General features: G+C 47.4%; 1 protein-coding gene across 3 annotated transcripts in view; it reads left to right on the top strand.

The window, feature by feature from the left end:
* Positions 1-23,400, top strand: part of FNIP1 (folliculin interacting protein 1) — a 67,027-nt gene that overhangs the window by 15,231 nt on the left and 28,396 nt on the right. For 2 of the 3 annotated variants that reach the window (XM_061457078.1, XM_061457076.1), the window contains exons 2-3: positions 13,005-13,131; positions 22,072-22,215. In XM_061457078.1, the coding sequence (XP_061313062.1) occupies positions 13,005-13,131; positions 22,072-22,215 (271 nt within the window). Of the gene's footprint in view, positions 1-5,959; positions 6,384-13,004; positions 13,132-22,071; positions 22,216-23,400 lie in introns of those variants that run through there. The other variant, XM_061457077.1, reaches the window with a different exon arrangement.

Below are 23,400 nucleotides of genomic sequence, written 5' to 3'. Positions count from 1 at the left end.
CCTTCCCTTCCCTTTCCCTTCCCTTCCCTTTCCCTTCCCTTCCCTTTCCCTTCCCTTCCCTTTCCCTTCCCTTCCCTTTCCCTTCCCTTCCCTTTCCCTTCCCTTCCCTTTCCCTTCCCTTCCCTTTCCCTTCCCTTCCCTTTCCCTTCCCTTCCCTTTCCCTTCCCTTCCCTTTCCCTTCCCTTCCCTTTCCCTTCCCTTCCCTTTCCCTTCCCTTCTCTTTCCCTTCCCATCTCTTTCCCTTCCCTTCTCTTTCCCTTCCCTTTCCCTTCCCTTCCCTTCCCTTCCCTCTCCTCTCCCCACAGAGGGGAAAAAAATCACAGACAGCACTCAGCTAAAGCAGTGCTGTCTGTGCAGATAAATGGGATTGGGGTAGGGAGAAGAGAAGACTTGGAAGCACTTGACAAACTCTTGATGAATGGGAATGATTTGGGTTTGTGCTGGGATGACTTAGCTGGAAGCTTGAAGGTGTAGTCCTTGTGCATCTGACACTCCTGGGGTTTAAACAGACAATGTGAATGTTGGACAAGAAAGTTCCGAGTGGTCCAGGGGGATTCTTGATGTTTTTAATACTAGTTGTATTTCTTCTCACTTGCAGAGCATTCTGAGGGGTCCCCAACAATCGCTTTCCATCCCTGAGTGGCAAATACTTGTGTGGAGATTTATTGGGCTCTCAATTATCACTCAGTCACAAGTGCAGCCACCTTAATCAATTACAGGACGTGGCCTTGGGCCAAGGAATGCTCTGGTCCCGGCGCTGCCAGCTCGCGGTATGACTTTCACTACTGAGGCAATATTTTTTCTCCTTATAAAACCCCCGAAACAAGTACTACAGGATGTTTTAATCAGGGTAAGCAGATGGCAGCATCCACCCTGACACAGTGGAGGGCTCCCAGGCAGCATGTGGGATGCACTGGGCTCTGCAGCAGATCTAGAGCAGACAGTTTGAGTGCTGTCGAGGGCTGGTGCTGGAGGTAGCGGTGGTTTGGGCTCTCCATGGTGCAGTATTCCAGGCCCCCTGCCATGGGCAGGGACACCTTCCACCGGAGCAGCTTGCTCCAAGCCCCTGTGTCCAACCTGGCCTTGAACACTGCCAGGGATGGGGCAGCCACAGCTTCTCTGGGCACCCTGTGCCAGCGCCTCAGCACCCTCCCAGGGAAGAGCTTCTGCCTAAGAGCTCATCTCAGGCTCCCCTCTGGCAGGTTAAAGCCATTCCCCTTGCCCTATCCCTACAGGCCCTTGTGCAAAGCTGAAGATAAATACAGGGAATTCAGTGTTTGCCTGTTAAACAAATGAAGAAGTTGAGATTCCGCAACCAAAGCACTGCTGTTACATCAGGAGTCATTCAAGGGTTTATTGCTTTTATTAATGTTGGAGTTGTCAGCAGTAATGGAGCTATAGAGATCCCTCTAAGATGTCTTCATTTTCATGGCAACAGAATTCTTGCAGTCAACCTTGACTCCAGTATATGTTCTTTTCTCTTCATTGTGTATCGTCTGTGATCTCCAAAACAAAAAGCATTAATTCACCAGTAAGTTACCTAAGCAGATTTTGCAATGGGAGCCTGTGAGCTTGGTTTTATTCTTTCTAGCATTGTGAAACAGTCACTTTTTAATCATACCGGTAATGCTTAGCAGTGGTACCTCAGATGTAATGTAAGTGCTGGTTTTCAGGGGCCAAGTTTGCTTTATTGTGCACTGGAAACTCTCGTGTATTGGACAAATATAGATGCTGCATGTCACTTGTCATTCGTGTCATTCACGTGTTGTCATTCTACATACCCAGAGTCGTGTTGTCATTCACACTTGAAGAGGGGATGGAAAACAGAAGTTAGTTTTATGTCTAAAGTTAAGGATTGAAAAATCTATCTGGAGGTATCCAGAATTAGTATAAAGGAGGGAAAACAAACCTTCCCCCCCCCCCCCCCCCCCCCCCCGAAAATTTTGTGTGATTTCTAGAAAATTCTTTATTTCCATCAATGATTCATGTGCATCACAAGCAGTTTGTCCTGGAACCTTTTTCTCCCCAACTTTCCGTTAACCACCCACAATACTGAACTATTTACACTTTAGGTTTAATAGCTGCAGCAGAAGATCCTTCTGCTGTGCACACCCGAGAGGGCACAATGCGCTAACTGTTTGGCAGGGGGAAAATGCCCTCTTGTCTCCCAGTACCAGTTGGTATTAAGGAGGTTTGTTCAGCATCTTATTTATGGTGGGCTTGCAATTGGAAACACGATACAAAACAAACACCAGTGTGCCAGCAGCTGAACCGTGCGTCAGGTTTCCACTTTGATAGTTAGTTTTGCTTTAAGCATCTTTTATCATGACTTGATAAATCACAGCAGTGATAGGATGGTCCATCTGCTGAGGCCTCAGCATCCATGTTAGGAGAAAGATAATATTCCACGCTGTGCCTTCCAGAAATGCTCCCAGGCATTTGTATTTATGCTGATGCTCCTTTACACTGCTGGTAGAGACAGTTTAATCCAGTCATGAGACCTCTTGCTGCTAGTGAGGTTCCGGGGTATGTGAAACTTTGCTTCTCTCTTGATTTATTATGAGTAGTAGTATTTTAATTGCCCTTTTTTTCAGTCTTTAAAAAAGGTTTCCCTTAAGGAAAATGTGCCCTGGGTGTTGCAGAACCCACACATAGGTTGCAGTGATTTTCCTCATCATCTTGGCTCTTGCTGACCCTTGGCTGGGCTCATGTTTGTGTGTGCCTATCTATGGTACGTGCAGGTATGTGTCTGTGCTCCGGTTGTGTGCAGAGGGTTTGTCCTTTAATCCTGTGCACTCTTCCTCTCCAGCTGGGAGGAATCCAGGGGGATTTTTGTTGCAGGGATAGAGGAATGCACAGAAAGCACTATTAAAGTCTCGCTCAGTGGTGATCCTCCAAGGCGAGTACTTTGGAGAGAAGTGCTATCCAAGTATTCCCAGTCAGATTTCAACTCAAATCCTAACTGGTTTTCTCTCTCTTTGTCTAGAGTGGCTTCCAGCTCCTACCTTCCTGCAGTACTAAGCAATAAGCATTTCTTGGCTGGCTTGCTGGCCCTTTGTTGTGTGCTTTACAACATGTGTGAAGGGATGCCTTCTTTCAGGAGAAAGACTGAAAACACTTGGCCGTGGAGACCAAAACCAAAGCATTTCATTTCTAGCCTGTGGTCGGAGCAAACTCTGTTGTCTGCTTGGTTTTAAATCAGGTGATTTATACCCAAAAGCTGCCTGTGAACCTTTGCAGTAGTTTTCAGTGTATTCAGAACCTTCCCTGAGCGTGGCTTTGTGTCTGCAGTTGGTGGCCAGGAGGTTTGGATTTGAGCGCAGGCTTGGACACAGGTTTAAAACACCACTGGTTTGGTTGTCCTCGGCAATTTAGAGCCAAGATGCTGGTTCTTGGAACTTACCTCCTCTAATCCAGATCAGTGAATAGGATGTCCACTGCACCTGGATATACACCTAGAGAAGAGGATGGTGTGTGTTAAATCTTAGAGGCCCAAGGTCTTTCTCTGATACGGGAATGGTGATGGTGTATATGAACCCACATTGAATGCTTGGGGTCCTTCCTTGAGCATAAGTATTCACTGATCTGGCTACAGCTACTTTGATTCACACACTTTGAGACTGTTTCTATGGGAAGAGAAATTCCTTCCAGTGTTTTTCCCGGTGGATGGAGTCTGTGTCCACTTTCAAAGCATTTGTCTTTAATGCGCATCAGGTTACCCTGAGGTAAAATGGAAACCTTAGCTGTTCCTCCTGGAAATAAATGTTTACATAATACATGCCCCTGAACTTCTCACCATTGCATGTCTAAGGAAAAAAGGTCACTTTTGACATCAGTAACCTTTAGAGAGTGATGCCTTTCCACACAGGTAAGGAAAGTTACTGTGCACAGCACATTGCTTGCACTAGATCAGGAAGGTAGGAGAGGTCAGATGTTGCTTACAACTCCCAGGGTTTGGCACTTTAAGCTTTAAAGGCAAGATCTGGCTTTAAGGCATGGGTCCTGTAAACAGCACATGCCCCATTTTGCTCATGTGAGTAATTCCATTGAATTCCCTGGCACTAGTCAGGTATGAAGAGCCAAGCCTGCAGTGTATGTCTTTGTGGGGCCAGGGCCTCGACTCTTCATTTCTGAATGAGAAATTTCCTAGGCAGCATTCGTGGTGACGAAAGGGAATGGGTGTGGATTTGGGACCAAGAAAGTATTTGTCTCTTAATTTTAGTGCTTTTGTGTCAAAACATGCCCAGCACCCAACATAAAGATATTACATTTCTATAAAGCATCAGTAAAACTGCTGTTGTGTCAATAGATGAAGGATTTATCCCTGAATTTAATACTAGCATCAGAGGGAGCTCGGTTTTCTGTGGTGGAATCTATCTTGGAGAGCAAAGCATCACTTGGGCTTTTGGGATTGTTGGGTCTTGGGCCAGAGCCCATGAACAAGTGCATCTGCTCACCCACCTTTTGCAATGGGGGAATCATTGACAGCCCTAAACTGAGTGCTGTGGGATGCAGTGGAACAGACGATTGTGATGCTAAATGGATTTTTGCTGCCTTTGTATTTGAAATATTTGCAAAACCTGTAGGTTTTTAAAGCACTGAGGGGAAAAAAGCCTCTTGAAGTAGGAGCTATGATGCTCCAGCCTCCTCCCTTTATATATTGACTTTTGTCCAAAGGTAATACAAAATTAATAGTATGAATGATTGGCCCCACATATGCCTGTAACAAGACTTGATAGCTTTTAATGTGCATTGCTTTTTTCGATGCCTGGTTCCTTCCTCCCTTCCCTGTCCATCTCCCTTGTTCCTCCTCCACAATTTAGAGGGAATAAAAAAAGGTTCTTTAAAGAGCCAGCCCTTTGCTTTTATACTGTACTGGGCAGCCTTCCTAGCATAGCCTGGGTTACCACAAGAGTAGTCATGAAACCTTGATTATAGATACGGGGTTGGTCAGGGTTTCGTTGTGGGCATTATTTTACATCTTTCCCCCCCAGAAGCAAACCTATATAGCCATCCACTCGCCATGGAATCATACAGGAATAGAATCCCAGCCTGGTTTGTGTTGAAGGGACCTTAAAGCCCATCCAGCCCCAACCCCTGCCACGGGCAGGGACACCTTCCACTGCAGCAGCTTGCTCCAAGCCCCTGTGTCCAACCTGGCCTTGAACACTGCCAGGGATGGGGCAGCCACAGCTTCTCTGGGCACCCTGTGCCAGCGCCTCAGCATCCTCACAGGGAAGAGCTTCTGCCTAAGAGCTCAGCTCAGTCTCCCCTCTGGCAAGTTAAAGCCATTCCCCTTGGCCTGTCCCTACAGGCCCTTGTGCCGAGCCCCTCTCCAGGTTTCTTATAGCCCCTTTAGGTATTTGAAGGCTGTTACAAGCCACTGAGCCTTCTCTTCTCCAACATGTCTTGCACGTACGTTCCCGATGCTTCCCTTGTAATACCAATGAGCCCGCGCAGGGCACACAGTGCTGCCTTTGTTCGTATCGGAGCCGATGGGAGGGGGTGCAGCCCCCATGGCCGGACCCGGGCGGGTTTTACCTCTCCTGCAGACACCCTCCAGAGCCGCTATGGCCCCGGTTCCCCCTCGCTTCCCGTTCCCCGGTGCCGCTCGGAGCCACGGGCGCTGTGGCGGTGGCGGATGGCGGCTGGCGGCTGCAGGTGGCCCCGCTGACAGCAGCGTCACATGATGGCTGTCAGCGCCCGCTCTTCCACCCCTCGGCCTCTGCCTCCGCTGCCCGGGCTCCGGCACAAGCATCCCGGCGTTCCCAGGAATGTAGGGGCTGGAGGGAAGGGGGGTGCAGGCTGGAAGGAGGCCGCGGTGCTTTGCCCCCCCCCCCTCCTTCCCCGTTCTCATCCGAGCGGGCTGAATTCCCGACGGTGGCGGCCGGCGGCCGGGGGTCATGAGGCTCAACCGGCATCGGGATCGCTAGAGGAGGATAGATGGGGCTGCCATGTCCAGCGCTGAGCCTGCCCCTGAACTAGATTGATCTCTGCAGCAGTACACCGGAGGAGACAACGGAGCGGTGTTTTCCTGGGCTGTGCACCAGAATGGAGGGGCAGGATTGGGGTTATGAAACTCCGGGGCAGTGCGGCCGCGGCCCCGCACAAACGCCTCTGGTGCGCTCCGGAGAGCTGCTGCCTTGAAGGTGGTTTCTGGGCTCCTGTTGCTAGGATTAAGCCGGTTTTTTTTTTGCATTGCAGCATGGAGAGTCTTTTGTTTGAGTTAAATTCAGACCTCTTGATATGTCACCTGACAGTCTTGTGGTTTTGGATGAATATGGCTCATTGCTATTATTAACCTGAGTTGGCAGCCGGGCACAACAGGAGTTTATAGGGATTTTGGAAAGTGGAGCGGCTCCAGGGACAAAGATGCTTCCCAGGTACGGTCACTGCACTGCTCTTGAGATGATTTTAATTATTGGAAAGCCTAATAACTTCACGGAGACGTGAAGCTTTTAGGGATTTAATGTATTGACAATTCTTACAATTCCATGCTAAAGGGCACAGATGTGGGGGTTTTCCCCTCCTGAATTGCTTGTAGCTGTTGTAATTTTGCCGAGGGAGGTGCAGTCTGGTCGAATAATGTGCAACATTGTCTGCAGTGCTAATGGATTTAACTAAGGAGCATTTGTGTGTTTTAAAACAGATATTGCCGAAGAAATAGAGCGTGTATGTGGATGTGCATGTGTTTGCAGGGATAGATGTGCTTAAATCAGCCAGAAGCTGAGCAGGTACCTTCTGAAATGACGTACCTGAAGTAGTCCCCAAAATGCTCTATGAAATTACTAATCGTAGATTCTGAGGCTGTGTAAATTGCAAAGTTACTCAAAGTGCTGTGTGTCTTTAACAAACCCTTCCAACCTGTCTTATTTTCAGTGTCACGCTCCAGGTTAGGATTAATGTGTTAACCAGACTGCACCTAGTTTGTATATATTGCATCTTTTTGCTTGTGGAAAGGCATCTGGCTCATGTATAGGGCTTCAGTAATCAGGTGTCTTAATGAGAGCCAAGTGACTTGGTAGAAGGGAGGAAAACAATGAAAGCAAACTCGAGTCAGCTTCATATACAGTTAAAGAACTGGACAGAGCCAAGGACCTTGGGAGCCAGTTGATGTTTAGGTCCAAGTTTATTATACCGAGTGTGAAGTATCTGGCTGACTGTGTGCCTAGTGTAGAATATGTGCTTAGTATAAGCAGGAGGAGTTTCCTGGAGCTCAAGTAGTGCAGCTATTCAAGGTGAGGATTGCTAAGCTGGTAACCGAATGAGACAGACTTAGAGATGGAGCATGGAGCTGACCTCTGCGGTGCTGCAGTGCCTGTGGACCTGTCGCCCTCCTTCAAGACATGAAAAGGGATCTCTGTTTTCTAAACAGAACCTTATTTCCTTGTGATTAACGCAAACAATGCAACCGCAGCAAGCAGCCGCCCCTCATGGCTGGTTGTCCCTGAGGTGATCGTGTATCAGTCCTTCCAAGCCACTCCTTGGCTTCTGAGAAACCCCCCTGAGGTCAGCGTGATGGAGAGCAGCATCGCCCAGGGTGCTGGGTCAGCTCCTTCGCAATCCATTGTCACGGGCTCCCTCCGTGGCTGCGGTCAGGTCGCAAGCGCTGGTTTTCTGTGCAGAATCAGCAGGCATTCACCACAGCGGTCCCACAACCCTGGAGTGACCTCAGCTTTTGAAAGACAAGTGTCCTGCAAGCTGTCTTCCAAGTATTGGCCCCGTGGTTTCTCTAGGGACCTTCCTCCTCCTCCCAGCCTCAGAGTCATGTCAGCAGCGTGGAAGGGGAATCTCTCACTGAAAATGCCAGCTTTGCAGATCAGCTTGAATCACCCTTGTCATGTGCATCCTCATGAAGTTCTGTTGTGTTTCAGGTGGTGTTATGAAAAAATAAATGATCTGCCCATGCCTCTTTAAAAAAAAGCTGATGGATGGTCTTGCAAGGCTGGAAGCATCACTAACGTGCCGTACATTGCTGTTTTCGTTGCTTCCAAATGAGTTGTGCTCTGTCAGAAAGGTCTACACAGCTGTCTTGGTACAATAATGGACCAGTAAGAAGTGAATTACTGAATTGCAGTAAGAAGCTATTAAAATGTGTGATACCCTTCCCATGTGTCCCATATGCTCAACTTTCGTTGTATCTTCTCAAAGCCAAAAGAGAAAGCAAATCACTAGCAGATAAACGTGCAGAGGAATTTGGGCAGGAGAAGGGAATCCCTTGTTGGAAAAGACACCTCAGTCAGGGTGAGACATATATGATGTGGTGGTTGCACTCAGCACGGACCAATCTGCTTTTGCTCCTCATCACTCTTCCCTATAAGAAAGCAAGCGCAGGAGTCTAAATACTGCTGGGCTTTGTATGTACAGGTGAGAATACTTTGATGTGGATGTGCATCTCTATGGAGATAATCTGCATCTGAAACATCCCAGTGCACCCTGCGGAATGAGCTCGTATTTGCAGTGTAAACCCTTCAAGACAACCTCTGTCCAATGCTGTGTAGAAGTTGGCTGGGTCTAAGCACCGCTGTAACAACGCTAATACATGGAGAGTATCACCTGCAGGAGTTGGAGATAAGCCCTAGGGATCCCTGTACCTTTGTCCTGATGCTCAACAGGAGCAAAGGAAGACGTTTCCTTTCACATGGCAGGCATGGAGCAGGGTAGACCTGCTCTGCCCTGGCTGTTCCTGGCAGCCTTTTACCAAGGTGCTAACACGAAAACCACGCAGAACAGATAAGCTGGCATAACCTATAAATATCATTTGCGTAGATGCTTTTAAAAATAGTTCCAAGTGATTCATCACCAGGCAACTTTTATAACTATGGGTAACATGATGTAGGAAAACAATAGTTTGATAGTTTCAACTTACTTCTTCAATGGTTAGTCACAGGCTGCCTTTGAGCAGCTTTACTTTGTAGCCAACTCTTTTAGAACTACCTGCTGAATACTGTGATCACTTTGCTTCAAGCGCTTCTCTTTAAGACTTCTAAAATGCTTGTTAATAATTAAAAGGCAATCGGATACTATCTAAGCTGTGTTAATATGAAATAGTTTTACAAGTAGTCTCAGGCAAGGGGAAAAATAGCATTGAGCTAAACCTTGAAGGTAATGAAGAAGTGCTGCTCACGTTGCAGTGGCAACAAGGAGGAAGGAATGTGTTTGCCTTCGATTACAGGGGCAAAGCTCATGTTTTAATTGGTGGAGTGGTAATGAAGGATTTGTGTTTGTTGTTTCATCTGTTGCAACTTGCACACGGTGTAGTAATAGCAATTCAAAGCCATTCAGTTGCCTCTTGCTGAGGAAAGTCTATGGGAGTAATGAACTCCAGGAATTAGATACGTGAGAAAAATCTGTCCTCGGAGAGCATTTGGAGCTCTGGATTGCCATGCAACTCGCAGTGCAGGTGTCGGGAAGCATGGAATGGAGCTGTAAATGTAAGCTACAGATAATATTCCTAGCGGTTGAAGGTAAAAAAGGCAGGAAAACAAAATGGATGAAAGAACTGAACAATAGTAGTACTTAAGTGTGAACATGCATGAAAATATCATTTCCCAGGCCTTGATTTCTTTATTACAAGCTTCTGGTCATTTCATCATTATTCACATGAAGGTTTGCTTTTCTGTCCCAAAGAATTCCATTCCTTTTGTGTTTTGTACTTAGCATCTGTGCGGGAGGGTTGGACCGGATGACTTCCAGAGGTCCCCTCCGACCTCAACTAGGCTGTCATTGGGTGACATCTGCTTGTACAGGATTTGCTTCTGAAACATCCCATCCAGCATTTATATATCAATGGATTTCCACCCCATTTATCCATATGGATGTTTCTGAACATCTCATTCAAGAAGAGCCACTGTTTGTGTAGTGGAGATCTCCACAAGGCTGGTGTCCTGCTCACTGCTGCTTCTCTTGCTCAACGCATGAGCTTGCAGCACTAACTTCCCAATTGCTTCCACAGGTGAAAAGGCTGTAGGGCTTTTCTCAGTGATGGCTTTTATGTTTGTTTGTTCACTGTTTGTTTCTGTGTTTTCTTCAGTCAGCTTCAAGGGAATACCAAAGAGTGGTGGATAGGTCACACAGGAGAGCTGTCACTTAATGCAGGGGATGGAGACTCACCTTGCATTAACATTGCTGGAACATCTGATTCTGCATCTCCTGCTTTTCCTATGAGGATCTCGGGAAAACATCAGTTAAATGTCAAAGTTGGTTTCCATTTATAAACAGAACTAATTCTCTTCAGTAGATCTAGGTCAGTTTTCATCGGTGCTGGAGTCTTGCCCCAGTCTATTTGTTTTGAGAGCATGCCCTGTGTATTGCACGCAGGAATTTGTACGTTTCCAGGGATAGTCTATCCAGATATCATGCTCAGCGGTATTCCAAAGCCTCTAGCAACAAAAGCAAAGCGACTCAGTGTCCTGCTTCCTCCTGGTGGGGCCGGGTCGGAGGTGCCAGCCTGCCTCTGTTTGCTGTCTAAGTGAACTTTTCCCCAGCTTTCGTCAAGTTTCTTCGGGTTTGGGAAGTGGCCCGCTATTGCCAGGGAATGTTTCTGCAAGGCTGAAATGTGCTGAAGGACCCCATTATGTAACAGACATAACGCTTCCCTGGAATTAGCACAAATTACGAGGGGTAATATCTCCTAAAAGCTCGTCTAGAGAAAGTTAAAATGTCATGTGAAGAAGCTGAGAAGTAAACAAGCTCTTGTTACCTTGATCCAGTATGTTTCCGAATACAGCAAGAGCTTTATATTTAGCTTTCTCTCCTCTTAGTGTGTAATCTGCTCTTGGAGCTTTTTATAAGTAGACTTCCCTAAGATCTGGAACAGCTACTGCCCTTCTTTGCCAGTAATTTCAAAGTCAAATATCAGAAGCACTAGGTAATGGAAGAGATGCTTTTGTCTGAGCGTGGAGGGGAATGAAATGGGTTGCAAGGGTGGAGCAACCTTTTTGGCAAGGAATTCGTTGCTATTATCGCATAGCGTTTCTCTATAGGAACCACAGTGATCTATCTGGAAACAAAGTGAGTTTCCAGACTTCCATGGAGTTCACTTAACTATATGGAGATAGTTCCTCCAGGAAGCCAGCTTATCCAGCAGTCCTCTCGCCTCCTCACCCCTAGCTGAAGGCAGGCTCTAGTGCTTTTGAGCTGACCACACTCAAATACACATCAGACAGCATGGGTTTTGTTGTCTTACATTTTCTGACATGCACGATGGGGCCCATGAGCAGAGTCCCCGGTAGCTGTAAGCTCTGCTCTGTGTTTGTCTCTGTGCTTGGTTTAAGGTTTGCAGTCCACTCTTTGTGTGGGCACGTCACTCCGTGGATGATGCTTGGCTTTAGGTGCATAGAGAGTGTGCATAGCTCTTTGCCCCCAAATCTACACATCACATTGCTTCAGCTTCAAGTTGCTCAAGCTTTTCCTTTTGTAATAAGCTGCTTTTGCCATTCGTTGCTCACTCTCTTCTCTGCAGCTTCTGTTTTTCTCCCCTGTTGCTAAATGGTGGGGGTGAGCTGATTAGGAAATGGATTTCCTTTCTCAAGACAGCAAGTAACTGTATGTCTTGGTGCTTAGTTTCACCTCCCTGGGACCACAGTAGGTGTAAAGCCTGTGGATCTAAGTTGGAGAGTCTTAAAAACTTCAGATAGGCAACCATAGCTTTGGTTATCAAATTGATGCTGTGACCTGTTATAGGAGTTGTTGGGTTAAAAATCCTCGTTCACATCCTGATCACGTAGAGCATGTGTGCAGAGAAGGAAACCTTTTGGTTGGCTAAGGAGGGACAGAGGAAAGCACACCATAATCTTGGAGTCTGCTGTGCCAGGTTTACTTTAATCCATATTATCTCCTACGGATGGCTTTCTGCTGCAACAAAGGTACAGCTTGTAAACAGGGAGCCTGTGTCCTTCATTAATGGCTGGAAGGTTCCAGCACCTCGTTTCTCACTTCTCAGGCCTTCATGCTAATGCAGCTCACCTAAAAGCCAAGGATGAGGAAGATAGAGTTTCACCTGATCTAGGAAATGGCTTGTAACTAGCTGAAAGATGATTCCCTCTGGTTTCATGGATAGAGCGGGCATCTTGTTTCCAAGAACTGAGAAGGTACCAGTGAAAATGGATTCCCAAGCCCATGGGCAACAGGAATTCCTGGGCTGTGGTGGCCAGTGTTTTAAAATGGCAGTTGAATGTGATGACAAGGTTACATATACAGTTGGTGTTCAAGACTGAGCCCTGCAAGTGCTCCCTTTGCCAAGCTCCTCTGGAGTCACAGGCACCGGGGAAAGGCAGAGGCTCAGGAAGCTCCTTTCCTCCCTACAAAACCAGTTGGGAATAGGTGTGTTAGAAGAGACTATTTCTGAATGCAATGAGGACCTGAATATAGTCAGGACCAAGCTACATGTGGTACTTGGCTTCCCAGCATCAAAGCATATGAGTTAGTCTGAATGTTCTAGTTTATAATACTCCGGTTAGTTCTATACGCATATGTTACTACAGTGTGAAACCCGAAGAAGGGTGGAAAGGTACTTTGCATCTTTTCAGCTGTGGAGTTCAGTGCTTTGCCAACCCGTGGCTGCAAATGCAGAGACTCATTACTTCAGGGAGAGGCCACTGTGCATATAGACCTTTCTGCTTTTGAATTGTGAGGGCTTTCAAGCTAGTGCTTGCACTGATGAGGGACTTGTGGGTTCTGGTTGTTGGTTTTCTGTCTTTTGAACACAAAAGCTGAGTTTTCCCATGACTTTGATTTCAGAAAGCTGGAACTTGAAGAAAACATTCACTATCACAAAACAGAGCGCAAGAACTGGTAATGCTGCACACGTCATTGTATATGTTTGTAGTGGATTGATACTGTTTATGCCAGAAATGATTCTGGCTACAGGATGAAAGGGTGTGATGACATGGCATTGCATTTGCTCAACTTCATGCTTTGTATATACCGATAATGCAGGAAGAACAGTGCAGTGAAGAGTTGTGGTAATTGATCCTTTTGCTCTTGTATTTTTTCAATCAAAGCTGGCCTTTGCCGGAGTTTGACCCAAGTCAGATCCGACTGATTGTGTACCAGGACTGCGAGAGGAGAGGACGCAATGTCTTGTTTGACTCCAGCGCTAAAAGGAAGATAGAGGATGTTTCGGTCTCGGTGAGTATGTGACTGACTTACATGGCTGTGGTCTGTATGCTTTTAAGGTTGCTAAATCACAAAGGTTCTGTTCGATTCACATTAGCATTTAAACATCGGTTATATGCAGAGCTATATTTAAATGCCTGTTGCAAATTATTCAGGCTTCAGTGATTTCATTCTTCACAGCTTTAAATACTGTAGTGATCTCTTCCTTCCCGGGCTCATCTACTTTCTGCTCCTGCAGAGAGAAGGATTCCTTTCTGGGGCTGCAGCAGGCAGTGCTAGGGGCTGAGGCAGGGCATAAACTGGTGTTTATGGATGTGCGTTTATGCCGTGGTGGGGTCTGCATTCTTAATCCTGTGCTGTGTCCTCCGTTGTCGTGTTTGGGCAGCTTTCACCAATTGGTGTTTCTGTGCTTTGCTGACAGTTTTTCCCACAAAGTTACTTGAAAACTCTTCCTCCGCTCTTCCTTTTGGCATGGCCTGCATGGTAATCTGTTAATTGAGACTGTGATGGGTGCAGTCAGATGAGGATACTTCCTTCTAAGGGCTCTGGCCAGAGGATTAATTTCTACCCACAGCGCTATTGTAAGTGCTTGTGTGAGGTTGGACAGCTTTGAACTTCCTTTTCACCATCTCTAAAACCATTTGCAAACCATTTTAAGCTCTGCATGCAGAAAGCACTGTGAAAACTGAGATTCATGATCCCAGCTGCTTTTACTGATAGCACCTACTCCATTCTGCAAGCAGGAGTACACAAAATAACATGTTACCCCAAGCCCTGGGTTTCATGTTGGGTACTGGAGTACAGCCAGAAGATTTTTCATCCAGCTTTGTGAACTCTTCCAGCCTGTTGCTGAGTGCTGCCAGTCTGATGCTGCTCATGCTGAGTGCTCCCTGTATCCTATTTCTGCACATCCTAACCTCTCAGAGTCACTTTGTGTCTCGTTGGGCACTAACTTCTAGGCTCCTCCATCACTTTCTTGAGCGCTTTTACAGCCATGAATCAAGACCCCTGTGTCCTAGTTCTTTCTGAGAACTGATGATGTAAATCAAGTTTCACAAATGTTGAACAAAATTCATCTTTCTTTGTCATTTTAACTTGGTAGCATGGTTTCATAGGTTAGAAGTTCCTGTTCTTCCAGGGTTTCTTGCCAGGAAAAGAGTTTTTTAAGGACAGGGTATCTTTTGAAGTGGTTTATTGGCATGAATTGTTGTCTGTGCTTATTACTATTGCTTCATTAATTGCGAAGTGCTGCTTCATTAATTGCAAAGTGCTACTTCATTAATAACAAAGGCAGTGTACACTATAAATCCTCTTGCTGTATTTGAGCTGATTGCTTGAAAGCCTATCTGTACATGCACAGTGAACTTGCAAACTTCACTGCTTTGACTGATTTCAGGAAGGTTGATGGCTGTGGCAGCTCAACAGCAACAGAATAAAAGGCTGATAATAAAGCTAATACAGTTCCTTATGAATCTCTCCTTTTTCTTTGCTGAAAGGGAGGGAAATAGCTGTATTCCCCATCTCGATGAAATGAATATGTGAGATTGATGGAGGAACACTGTTCCCAGGGTGTTTGATGTGCCCAGTACTCATTTCTAGTAACTTGATATATTTCTTCCTTTTTTGTGTATTAGGAGACCCTGAATCTCTTGCAGCCTTTGCTTGCCATACCTGCCTTACAGAGCACTTAGAGAACAAAGCTTTGCAGTAGCAGAAGCATTATGCAGGTAAAAACGTGCAGAAGGGGCTCAGCTCAGCTCAGTGCAGGCATGTGCAGTCTACAGCAGGCTCTGACCAAGGCCAAGGCATTGCGTTGTTGATTTTTTTCTTGCTCTTTATCGTGATTTTCCTTACCAAAGGCACACCCTGCCTGTACAAAGCCACATCTTGGCTCTAAGCACATTCCAAGGCACTCTTGCCCTTTTGCAGCAAGACGTGTGTGGGCTGGGCACTCTCCCTTCTGAAAGGGTATCTGTGCAGCACCCCACAAAAGCCAGTGCTTTCTGCATCTCTCCTTCCCTGCCCCATTTCCTAGTGTGATTTACACCTCATGATTTACAGATAACACTGAGGGGAGGTTTGCAGGAGTGCCTAGCCGTGGCCAGACTGTGCTGGTTGAAGTCTGATCACTAATGTGGAGAACTGAGAGGGTTTCAGTTTGCTTTACATTGCTGTGCTCTTCAGTTCCCATTTTCAGTTGCTCATGAGATGTGAAAGCAGTTACAATTTAAGAGTCGTACGCCTGCAGCAAGGTGAGATACACTTTGTTCTATTTTATATCTCTAATCTCTACATATGTCGAGAGTCATGGACCAGCGTTGAATGTGGCTCACTCATTTGGATTCTGTAAAGGAAGGGATGGTAATAAAATTCAAGGAGCATCAGAGCAAACTTTTCCAGACACAGATGCTTCAGGATATAGAAAGGCAGGCTCTGGCTTCTTGATGAGTGAAAACTGCAGAGTGTGTGCTCACACCAACCTGGGCTCTAATTATTAAAGCATTACTGGGCTCATATGATCCTTGAGGGAAATGTGACTATAACACAAATCAGGATTCATTGGAGATTCAGGCTCTCTGTGCTTCAATAAAGCCAAATATTCAGTACAGCGGCGTGTTGTGAGGGTGCTGCACCGCGGCACAGCAGAAGGCAGCTGGGGGTGTGCAGTATGGCCATTGGAGTGTGTTGGTTGCACAGGAGAGGTGATGGTTTCCCCGGGCCTTGCTAGAGTTAAACTCGGCGAGCGGAGCGCAGCAGCGGCCGGGAGGCTCCGGGAATGTTGGCCGAAGGCAGTGCCAGGCGTTCCCACCGAGGCTGGGCGCGGATCCGCTGCGGGCAGCTGTGGGTGCTTGGCATGGGAGAGGCAGAGAGATCCCCCTTTGTGCCTCCTATGCCTTTTTTGGTGCTGAGCAGGAGAGGTTCTTCCCGGCTTTCCAGAGGATGGGATATTGATCCTGGGCTCTGTAAGCAGAGCTGGAAGGCTGCTGTGTCATGAGCATCAGGAAATGGGGCGATTCCCCTGGGTCTTGCTAGAGTATCACAGAAGAGAGTGGCTGCCCTTTCCAGCCCTGTGACACTAGGAAGTGAGGAAATGCATCAGGACAGGCGTTTGCATGTTGAGTACTCCAGGGCAGCAGCTTACAGTGCCTAAAAGGGCTACAGGAAACCTGGAGAGGAGCTTTGGACAAGGGCCTGTAGGGACAGGCCAAGGGGAATGGCTTTAACCTGCCTGAGGGGAGACTGAGATGAGCTCTTAGGCAGAAGCTCTTCCCTGTGAGGGTGCTGAGGCGCTGGCACAGGGTGCCCAGAGAAGCTGTGGCTGCCCCATCCCTGGCAGTGTTCAAGGCCAGGTTGGACACAGGGGCTTGGAGCAAGCTGCTCTAGTGGAAGGGGTCCCTGCCCGTGGCAGGGGTTGGGGCTGGATGAGCTTTGAGGTCCCTTCAACCCAAACCAGTCTGGGATTACTGATGCCTTTACTAAATAGCCTTGGTCCACAGGTTCCCATGGGTTTTGGGGTATCAAAGTACTTGATAGGCAAGCTCATGGGATTGATCCATTGCCTCCTCTACAGAGTTGCTTCAGAGCTTGTTCTTCATTGTTAGTAAGTGTCTCATTTCCAATGGGGCTGTGTTACTCGATTTGCAGGTGACAGTTACTGGTTTCTGCTGGCAGACGCATTCCAGTGCCTGTCTGCTCCTCTCCTCCCACAGTTCTCTGCCCAGTGGCTGTGCAAGGTTCCGCACACATGCATCCATCCTATTGGCCTCCCAAGCCAGGAGCCATGTGTAAGCACACATAAGCTCCTCAGCACCAGATTCCTGCCCTGGTTTGGATTTCAGACCAAGCACAACAAGCAGCTCCTTTTCCTTTTCAAGGTTCAGAGGCCAGGTGCTGGCTGGTGCTGAGCTCTCAGCTCAGCTCTGCCTTTCCTGACCCCCGTGCTTGGCTTCTCAACCTTGACGCCGCATTCACACCAGCCTCACGCAGCACCTCTCGTATCTCACTGTGCTGTTGTGTGGCATAGGAGTTACCTCACCATGTGCAAAGGCCGGCTGAAGTATGAGGAGTTTTCCTCCAAGGGATGGAAATCAGGTGGGATAAAGATGCCAAAGAACTGGAGGTGCCGTGAGGGAGAAGTGGAAGTAAATCAAGGAAGAAGCTGGGAAGGGGAATGGTGTTTTAGGGCTTTCCCGGGAGCAGGCTGAATGAGTCCAGGGATGGGGTCAGCCATCCCATTTAACTGCTCCTTTTCTGTGGGCCATTGGTGACACATGACAGGACAGAGGTTACCCTTTGGGATTTGACTCAAGAGGGGTGCTGATGGATGTGTAAGCAGCTGAAAGGTTCTCTCAGTCTAAAGGTCAGCCTGGAGGAAAGCATGGAGTCCAGAGAGGAAGATAGGACGTTAAGGGACCATGAGGAAGAGGGAAGAAAGCAAGCAAGCACTAAGCATCTTCTGAGCAGGGATCTAGACTTCAGGTGGTTTCCCTGGGAATGGGGAAAAACAAGGACTTGGAGAAGGGCAGTGACTTGTTCCCAGGACCCAGAGGCAGAGGAGGATTTTCAGGAGGCTTTGTCTTGTTTCCTGGAAGAAATGAAAGAGAAGAAGTGTCCTGGGGTGCAGAATATGAGATCTAGAGGTGGACGTGCATTGGGGAGTGAAGAGTTCACTTTTGCCATGTAACTGAGTTGTCTTCATCACTGGGATAGCGTACCTGAAAGGCCATATGACACTTCATCTCCTGCTGCCACAGTTTCTTTCACTCCAAATGCCATATTCATCCCAAAGCAGAGAAATGGAATGCTGTTTTAAAGAAGCCAGGATTAGCCACGTGCTCCAATACACTCGAGCACTGGATATGTGTTGGACAGCAGATTGCTTTGAGGGATCAGTAACTGGATAGCGAGCCTTTGGCTTTTAGGTGAGTTGTGTGAAATGAGACTCCGGTCTCTCTGGCTCTTGGTGGACAGGGTTCTAAGCAGGAATGGAGGGTTATTGGTGGAGGGGGGGGTGTCATAGAATAGTTCGGGTTGGAAAGGACCTTAAGATCATCCAGTTCCAACCCCCCTGCCATGGGCAGGGACACCTCACACTAAACCGTGGCACCCAAGGCTTCATCCAGCTGTTGGTTGTCTTCACTCCATCCACTGACCTTTCAGTAAGAGAGGAACTTGACAACCCTGGAAATAAAGGGAGAATGCAGGACTTGACAGTTGCATTTTAGGAAGGAACCTGGATTCTTACAGCAGCACTTGGAGGAAAGGAGTGAATGCCTGTTCAGGTTCCTCTCATGTCCTAGGTGGATGCATACATTCAATGACAAATCCAGACCAACGTGTATTAATAGAACAAAAGAGTTAATTTCTCTAGTTTGGAATATTTTCCCAGCTTTGCTGAAAACCCTGCTCTAGAAATGAGGGACAAAGAGCGGCAGCTTTGCTTGGAGGTACGGATTCCTCTGTCACTGCCACCCCAGTGGTATTTGAGCACCTGCTGTTGCAGAAGAAGAGGCAAAGAGTAAAGCATATGATGGCATTTCTCTTCCCTTCTGCCACTCACAGCCCTCATGCGCACAGCCTGGATTTATTTCAACACAGCAGGCTCCTTTCAACTTTCTTCTTATCCCCGAAGCAAAACTTGCCCAGCAGAAACTCCTCTTCCTGGGCACTTCTTTCCACTCACGGAGGAACTTATAGACCTCGTGGCAAAGAGTTAAAGGTCTTTGCTGATGAGAGGTGGAGAAAGGAGGCCCCAGCAGCAGCACAGCAGAAGGAAACTCCTTTGTACCCTGTCGTACTATAAAGACTGAGTTACCTGCAGTTCTACGTGAGAGGTCCCCAAGGCTTCCTGCAGACAATGACCTCTAACATAAGAGCTGTGATTGCCAGGAAGCCTTTGGAGCTGGGCGGAATCCGCAGCGCTGGCAGGGAAGGAACACGGAGTGTGACCGCAGCGGGGAGAGCAGCACGGAGCCGGGAGCGGCAGCTGCCCGCGGCATCCTTCCAGCAGATGTTCTGCTTCCAGCACACCGGAGCGTTCCGGAGGGCTCCAGCAGCGCTTTGCCTCGGGATCTCGTCTGTCGCAACGTTGTTTGGGAGGAAAATCCACAGCTCCCAAACATTCCCTTGGGCAGTTCTTCATTCTTTTAAGTTATCTTTGTATTTCTGGAAACCTGCCTTGAATATCTGTGGAATATTATTTTGGAATGTGAGTAACCCCACTGCTTTGATGCAGGATATCTGGAGGGGCCAGGATTTCACTGACTTTTGGAGTCTCAAACTGCAGAGTGGCACTGCGGGTACTTGGTCTCCTTCTCCAGCAGGTTGGTCTTAAGCACATGCTACGTTGTAAAAGAGGAAACACCAAAATTCATCCCTGAGCTGCATTTTAGGAGGGATTCAGTGGCCAAAAAGGTCTGGAAAGGGGTGTCTGAAAGATCCCGGCCTCATTTACAGGCTCCTTGCAGGAATCTTGCTTCATTAAACCCCACTGCAGAGGCCAAGCAGCTGTTTTCCTGGTTTGCTATCTGAATCAGGCAGCTATTACTTCAAGACACCAGACTCCCTAATGGACATAAGGAAAGCCGTTGTGCAGTGAAACGCAGTGATACTGAGAAGAAATGATTTAAAAGTAAGCAGTTTGCAAGCATAGCCTGTGTGGTTTTAATGCACAGAGGGTTTGTTCCACCTGTAGCAATGCATTTGTGGCTTTCCAGCCCCCAGGGAAGCTCAGTTAGAATTGTGCCTTTTGAGGAGGAACTTTCAACATCTGATGGAAAATGCAAGCCGAGCGGTGGTTTGCCTGCAAAAGCTGCTGTAACCCTGTGGATTTGATGTGGTTTTATCACATGATGCCTGCCTAGCCTGGGACATTGTTGTTTGTGTCAGAGATAAAATGCAATTCGAGTTCACGAGTTCCTGCTGAAGTCATATGATGATCATTCACATGTTCCAGCCATTGTGCACTGTGCTCGAGCCATTAGCACATCTCCATATTGCATGAATACAGCGATGTCGTAAGGAGAGGATGCTGCAGGGGGGGGCTGTACATGCCAGTGAAGCACAGGGCTGCTCAGTGCTTCCTTCCCCTCTGCGCAGGGTTGCGGATCTGTCTGCACATTTTTCCTTAAGGTTTTCTTTCCATGGCTGCAGCTCTCTGTTGGGAGCAGCACTGTGGAATGCTGCGTGGAGCTCACTCATGTTTCTCACCCACAGTTAAGGCCAAATAGAAGTCACTTGTCCCTGACTGAGGAATCTGCACAGCCCAGGGCAGAGGCATGGGATTCCCATCTTCTCCCTCCTGAAAACCCCTCTGCAGCAGTCGGGCAGTTGTCTTTTTGTTGCTGGTTAACAAGCAGAGTCATGAAGTTACTACCCTGTGCCTTTATTCCACACTCCTCTTTGTGCCTTTTTCATAGCTGTTCAAGATTGAGACTCCTCATGTTCCTGAATGAAGGGGGGAGTTTGTGTTGTGGACCTGTGGGGCCGGAGGTGAAGCTGTGATGCATGACAGCACTGCTGTATTTCCACTGGTCCCCTGAACCTTGCTTCCCATAGGGATTGCTTCCAGCTTGCTCTTCTAGTTTGGTGATTGTATAGAGAATGTTAATAGGATCACAGCCTGGTTTGGGGTGGAGGGACCATAAAGCTCCTCCAACTCTCAACCCCTGCCATGGGCAGGGACCCCTTCCACTAGAGCAGCTTGCTCCAAGCCCCTGTGTCCAGCCTGGCCTTGAACACTGCCAGGGATGGGGCAGCCACAGCTTCTCTGGGCACCCTGTGCCAGCGCCTCTGCACCCTCACAGGGAAGAGCTTCTGCCTAATAGCATGTTAATTAAGAAAGTTTTAGGGCAGAGTTAGTGTCTAATTTAGAGCAGTGCAGACTATTTCTGTCTCCTGGTGCTGCCCACTGGCAAATGGAAGTAACTCCAACCTTAACGTGGGTGTGTTGAAATGTAATGAGTACATGTTAAATACACTGAGATCTTTAGGTGAAGAGGGCTGCCTAATGCTTTTTCAAATGGCATTGACTAACACGGATGCTGTTTCTCCTTGGGATGCCAGATTCACAGGGGAAATCACAGATGTTTTTAAACAGTGAAGAAAACAGTAGTGAAGCATCTCCCGTGCCAGTGATGGCCAATACTGTGTGTGCACAGTTGGCACAGGTCCTGCCACTGTGTTCCTGCTCCATCCAAGCCTTCTGACTCCCTCTTATGCTACACTTTATGCCTGCATCTCCATCATAAATCATTCCTAGGACCATTTCTGCATTGCTCTGTGAAACTTCCCTGTAACACTGACTGTGTTGTTCAGCTTGGGCCATTTTCAGCCTCACAATTCCCTTGTGCTGCAGACAAGAGGAACGTGTCACCTCTGTGCCACTCTTTAATACGACATGGGGACTTAGACACAGCTAGGGAGAGATCTATAAACCCAGTATCTTTTCTCCTCAGTTATCCTTGTGACATGAATCTCTTCAATCCTGTGGTGCTCCTGCTTGATTATTCCTAATCAGCATGTTTTCCTGTACATGATGATCTGCTCCTGATCAGGATCTGTGCCCATCACGCCAGTGGGTCACCTCTGCCCCATTGGGCACAGGGAGTGAGGTGAAGGCAGCTGGAGCCTGTTGTTGCCATCCTGCCTTTGAATGCTTTGGTACCATCCTTCCTCCTAATCCTGGGTCTTAAAAAGTCATTTGTAAAGCTTTAGAGAGGGATGGTTACTTAGGAAAATGGAGCTGGAGTGACCTGTTTGCTCCTGGCTGGCAGATCAGCCTTCTCTTGTACATCCAGGCTGCAAGAGGCACTAATAAATCCTCTGTTAACTGTTTTCCTGGGGCATAAACCTTTGAGCTGTTAAATATCTCACCTGAACAGGCAGGTACCTTGCTGCTAAGCAGTGGTTTCAGATCGTGGATCTTAGCATGTCCCATACATTGTGTTTCAGAAACTCTGCAGCGATGCTCAGGTGCGAGTGTTTGGGAAGTGCTGCCAACTGAAGCCCGGAGGAGACAGCTCTTCTTCCTTGGATAGTTCAATCAATTCATCCTCCTCGTTCTCTGATCCAAAAGAGCAATGCCCAAAATACCAGGTGAGTCACTTTTGCCTTTGTTTTTTTTTTGCATAACCAGTGTCAAATACCAGTGTCAGGTGAGGTACTGAAAGTTGTAAAGGGCTTGAAATCGGAGGCTGGCAGTGGAGAGCAGTTTTCAGTCAAAATCTGACTTTGGTTCTGAGTCAGTAATGGTTCATTTGGTAGGTTCGGGGTTGAACAAGTGTAAAACCAACCAGCTGGTTCTCTCAGGATGTCTCTTGAATGGCAGAGGTTTCTCCAGGGCATTTGTTCTGTCTCGTGACGTGGGTGATAACAGTGGTTCGGTATGATGAGACTTGGCACAAATACCTTATCTTGGTGCAGGTGAGATAGTTTATTTAATTCATTGCTAAATACTAGGGGAATAACAGAGAAAAGCTCTATCTGTAGGGAGAGGCTGTGTAACAGCTTCATAACAAGGGATTCGGTGTGCTTGAGTTACATTTTACATAAGAGATTTTGGCCGTGAGAGTAGCTGGAGTCATCTGACATGGATATATTTCTGTCATCTCTCCTTCCATGGATCACAAGTGTTTTATATTAAGCCGCCCTAAAATAGAACTAAGCCCTTCCACTCTTTGTAATGAAGTAATTGTGTGTTTGAGGGAAGCTGCTATCTCCACAACCTGTTCTGCAGTACAGTACTACCGATGGCTTAATCTCCATAGATATAAATGAAGAACCTTTCAGTGCTGACTTTCCCACTGTCACGACAGCTCTTGCTCTATTTGGCGAGCTGCATATTCTTGTTTTCTCTGTCTCATCACACTCTTTTCCACAGCTTTCCTAAGGTGGCTGAAGATCTGTTTTCCAGTCCTCCCTTCCTGGAAGGGCATTTAGCTGTGGTTCTGAAAGGAAGAGCCATTTCTGTCAGCAGCTTCCTCCCAACAGAGAATAACCTCCCTCATGCATTGTCTGACCAAGAAAAACGATGCCCCCCACTATCCAGAAATTGTTTCTCCTACTGGGCAGGCTCTGTGCAAACAGTGGTCAGCGTTATTAAAGGGAATTAACTTCAGTGGTTGGCATGATGGTGTATTTTAAGGCTGTGGAAAGTTTTCCCTTTCAAGTCCCTGTTTCCTCACGCGTATCACTTAGTCAAAACCTGACTGAACTGAGCTGAAATGATGCGTGGTTATGTGACACGCTCACAAAGTGGTGAGGATTCCAGCTTTGGTGGGT

Source organism: Pezoporus flaviventris, unplaced genomic scaffold, assembly GCF_033815535.1.
Source record: "Pezoporus flaviventris isolate CSIRO_AGI_PZ_B2104156 unplaced genomic scaffold, CSIRO_AGI_Pfla_v1 ptg000023l, whole genome shotgun sequence".
Classification (NCBI taxonomy): domain Eukaryota; kingdom Metazoa; phylum Chordata; class Aves; order Psittaciformes; family Psittacidae; genus Pezoporus; species Pezoporus flaviventris.
Note: the sequence above shows the minus strand (reverse complement) of the source record. Positions and strands in the feature narration are given on the sequence as shown.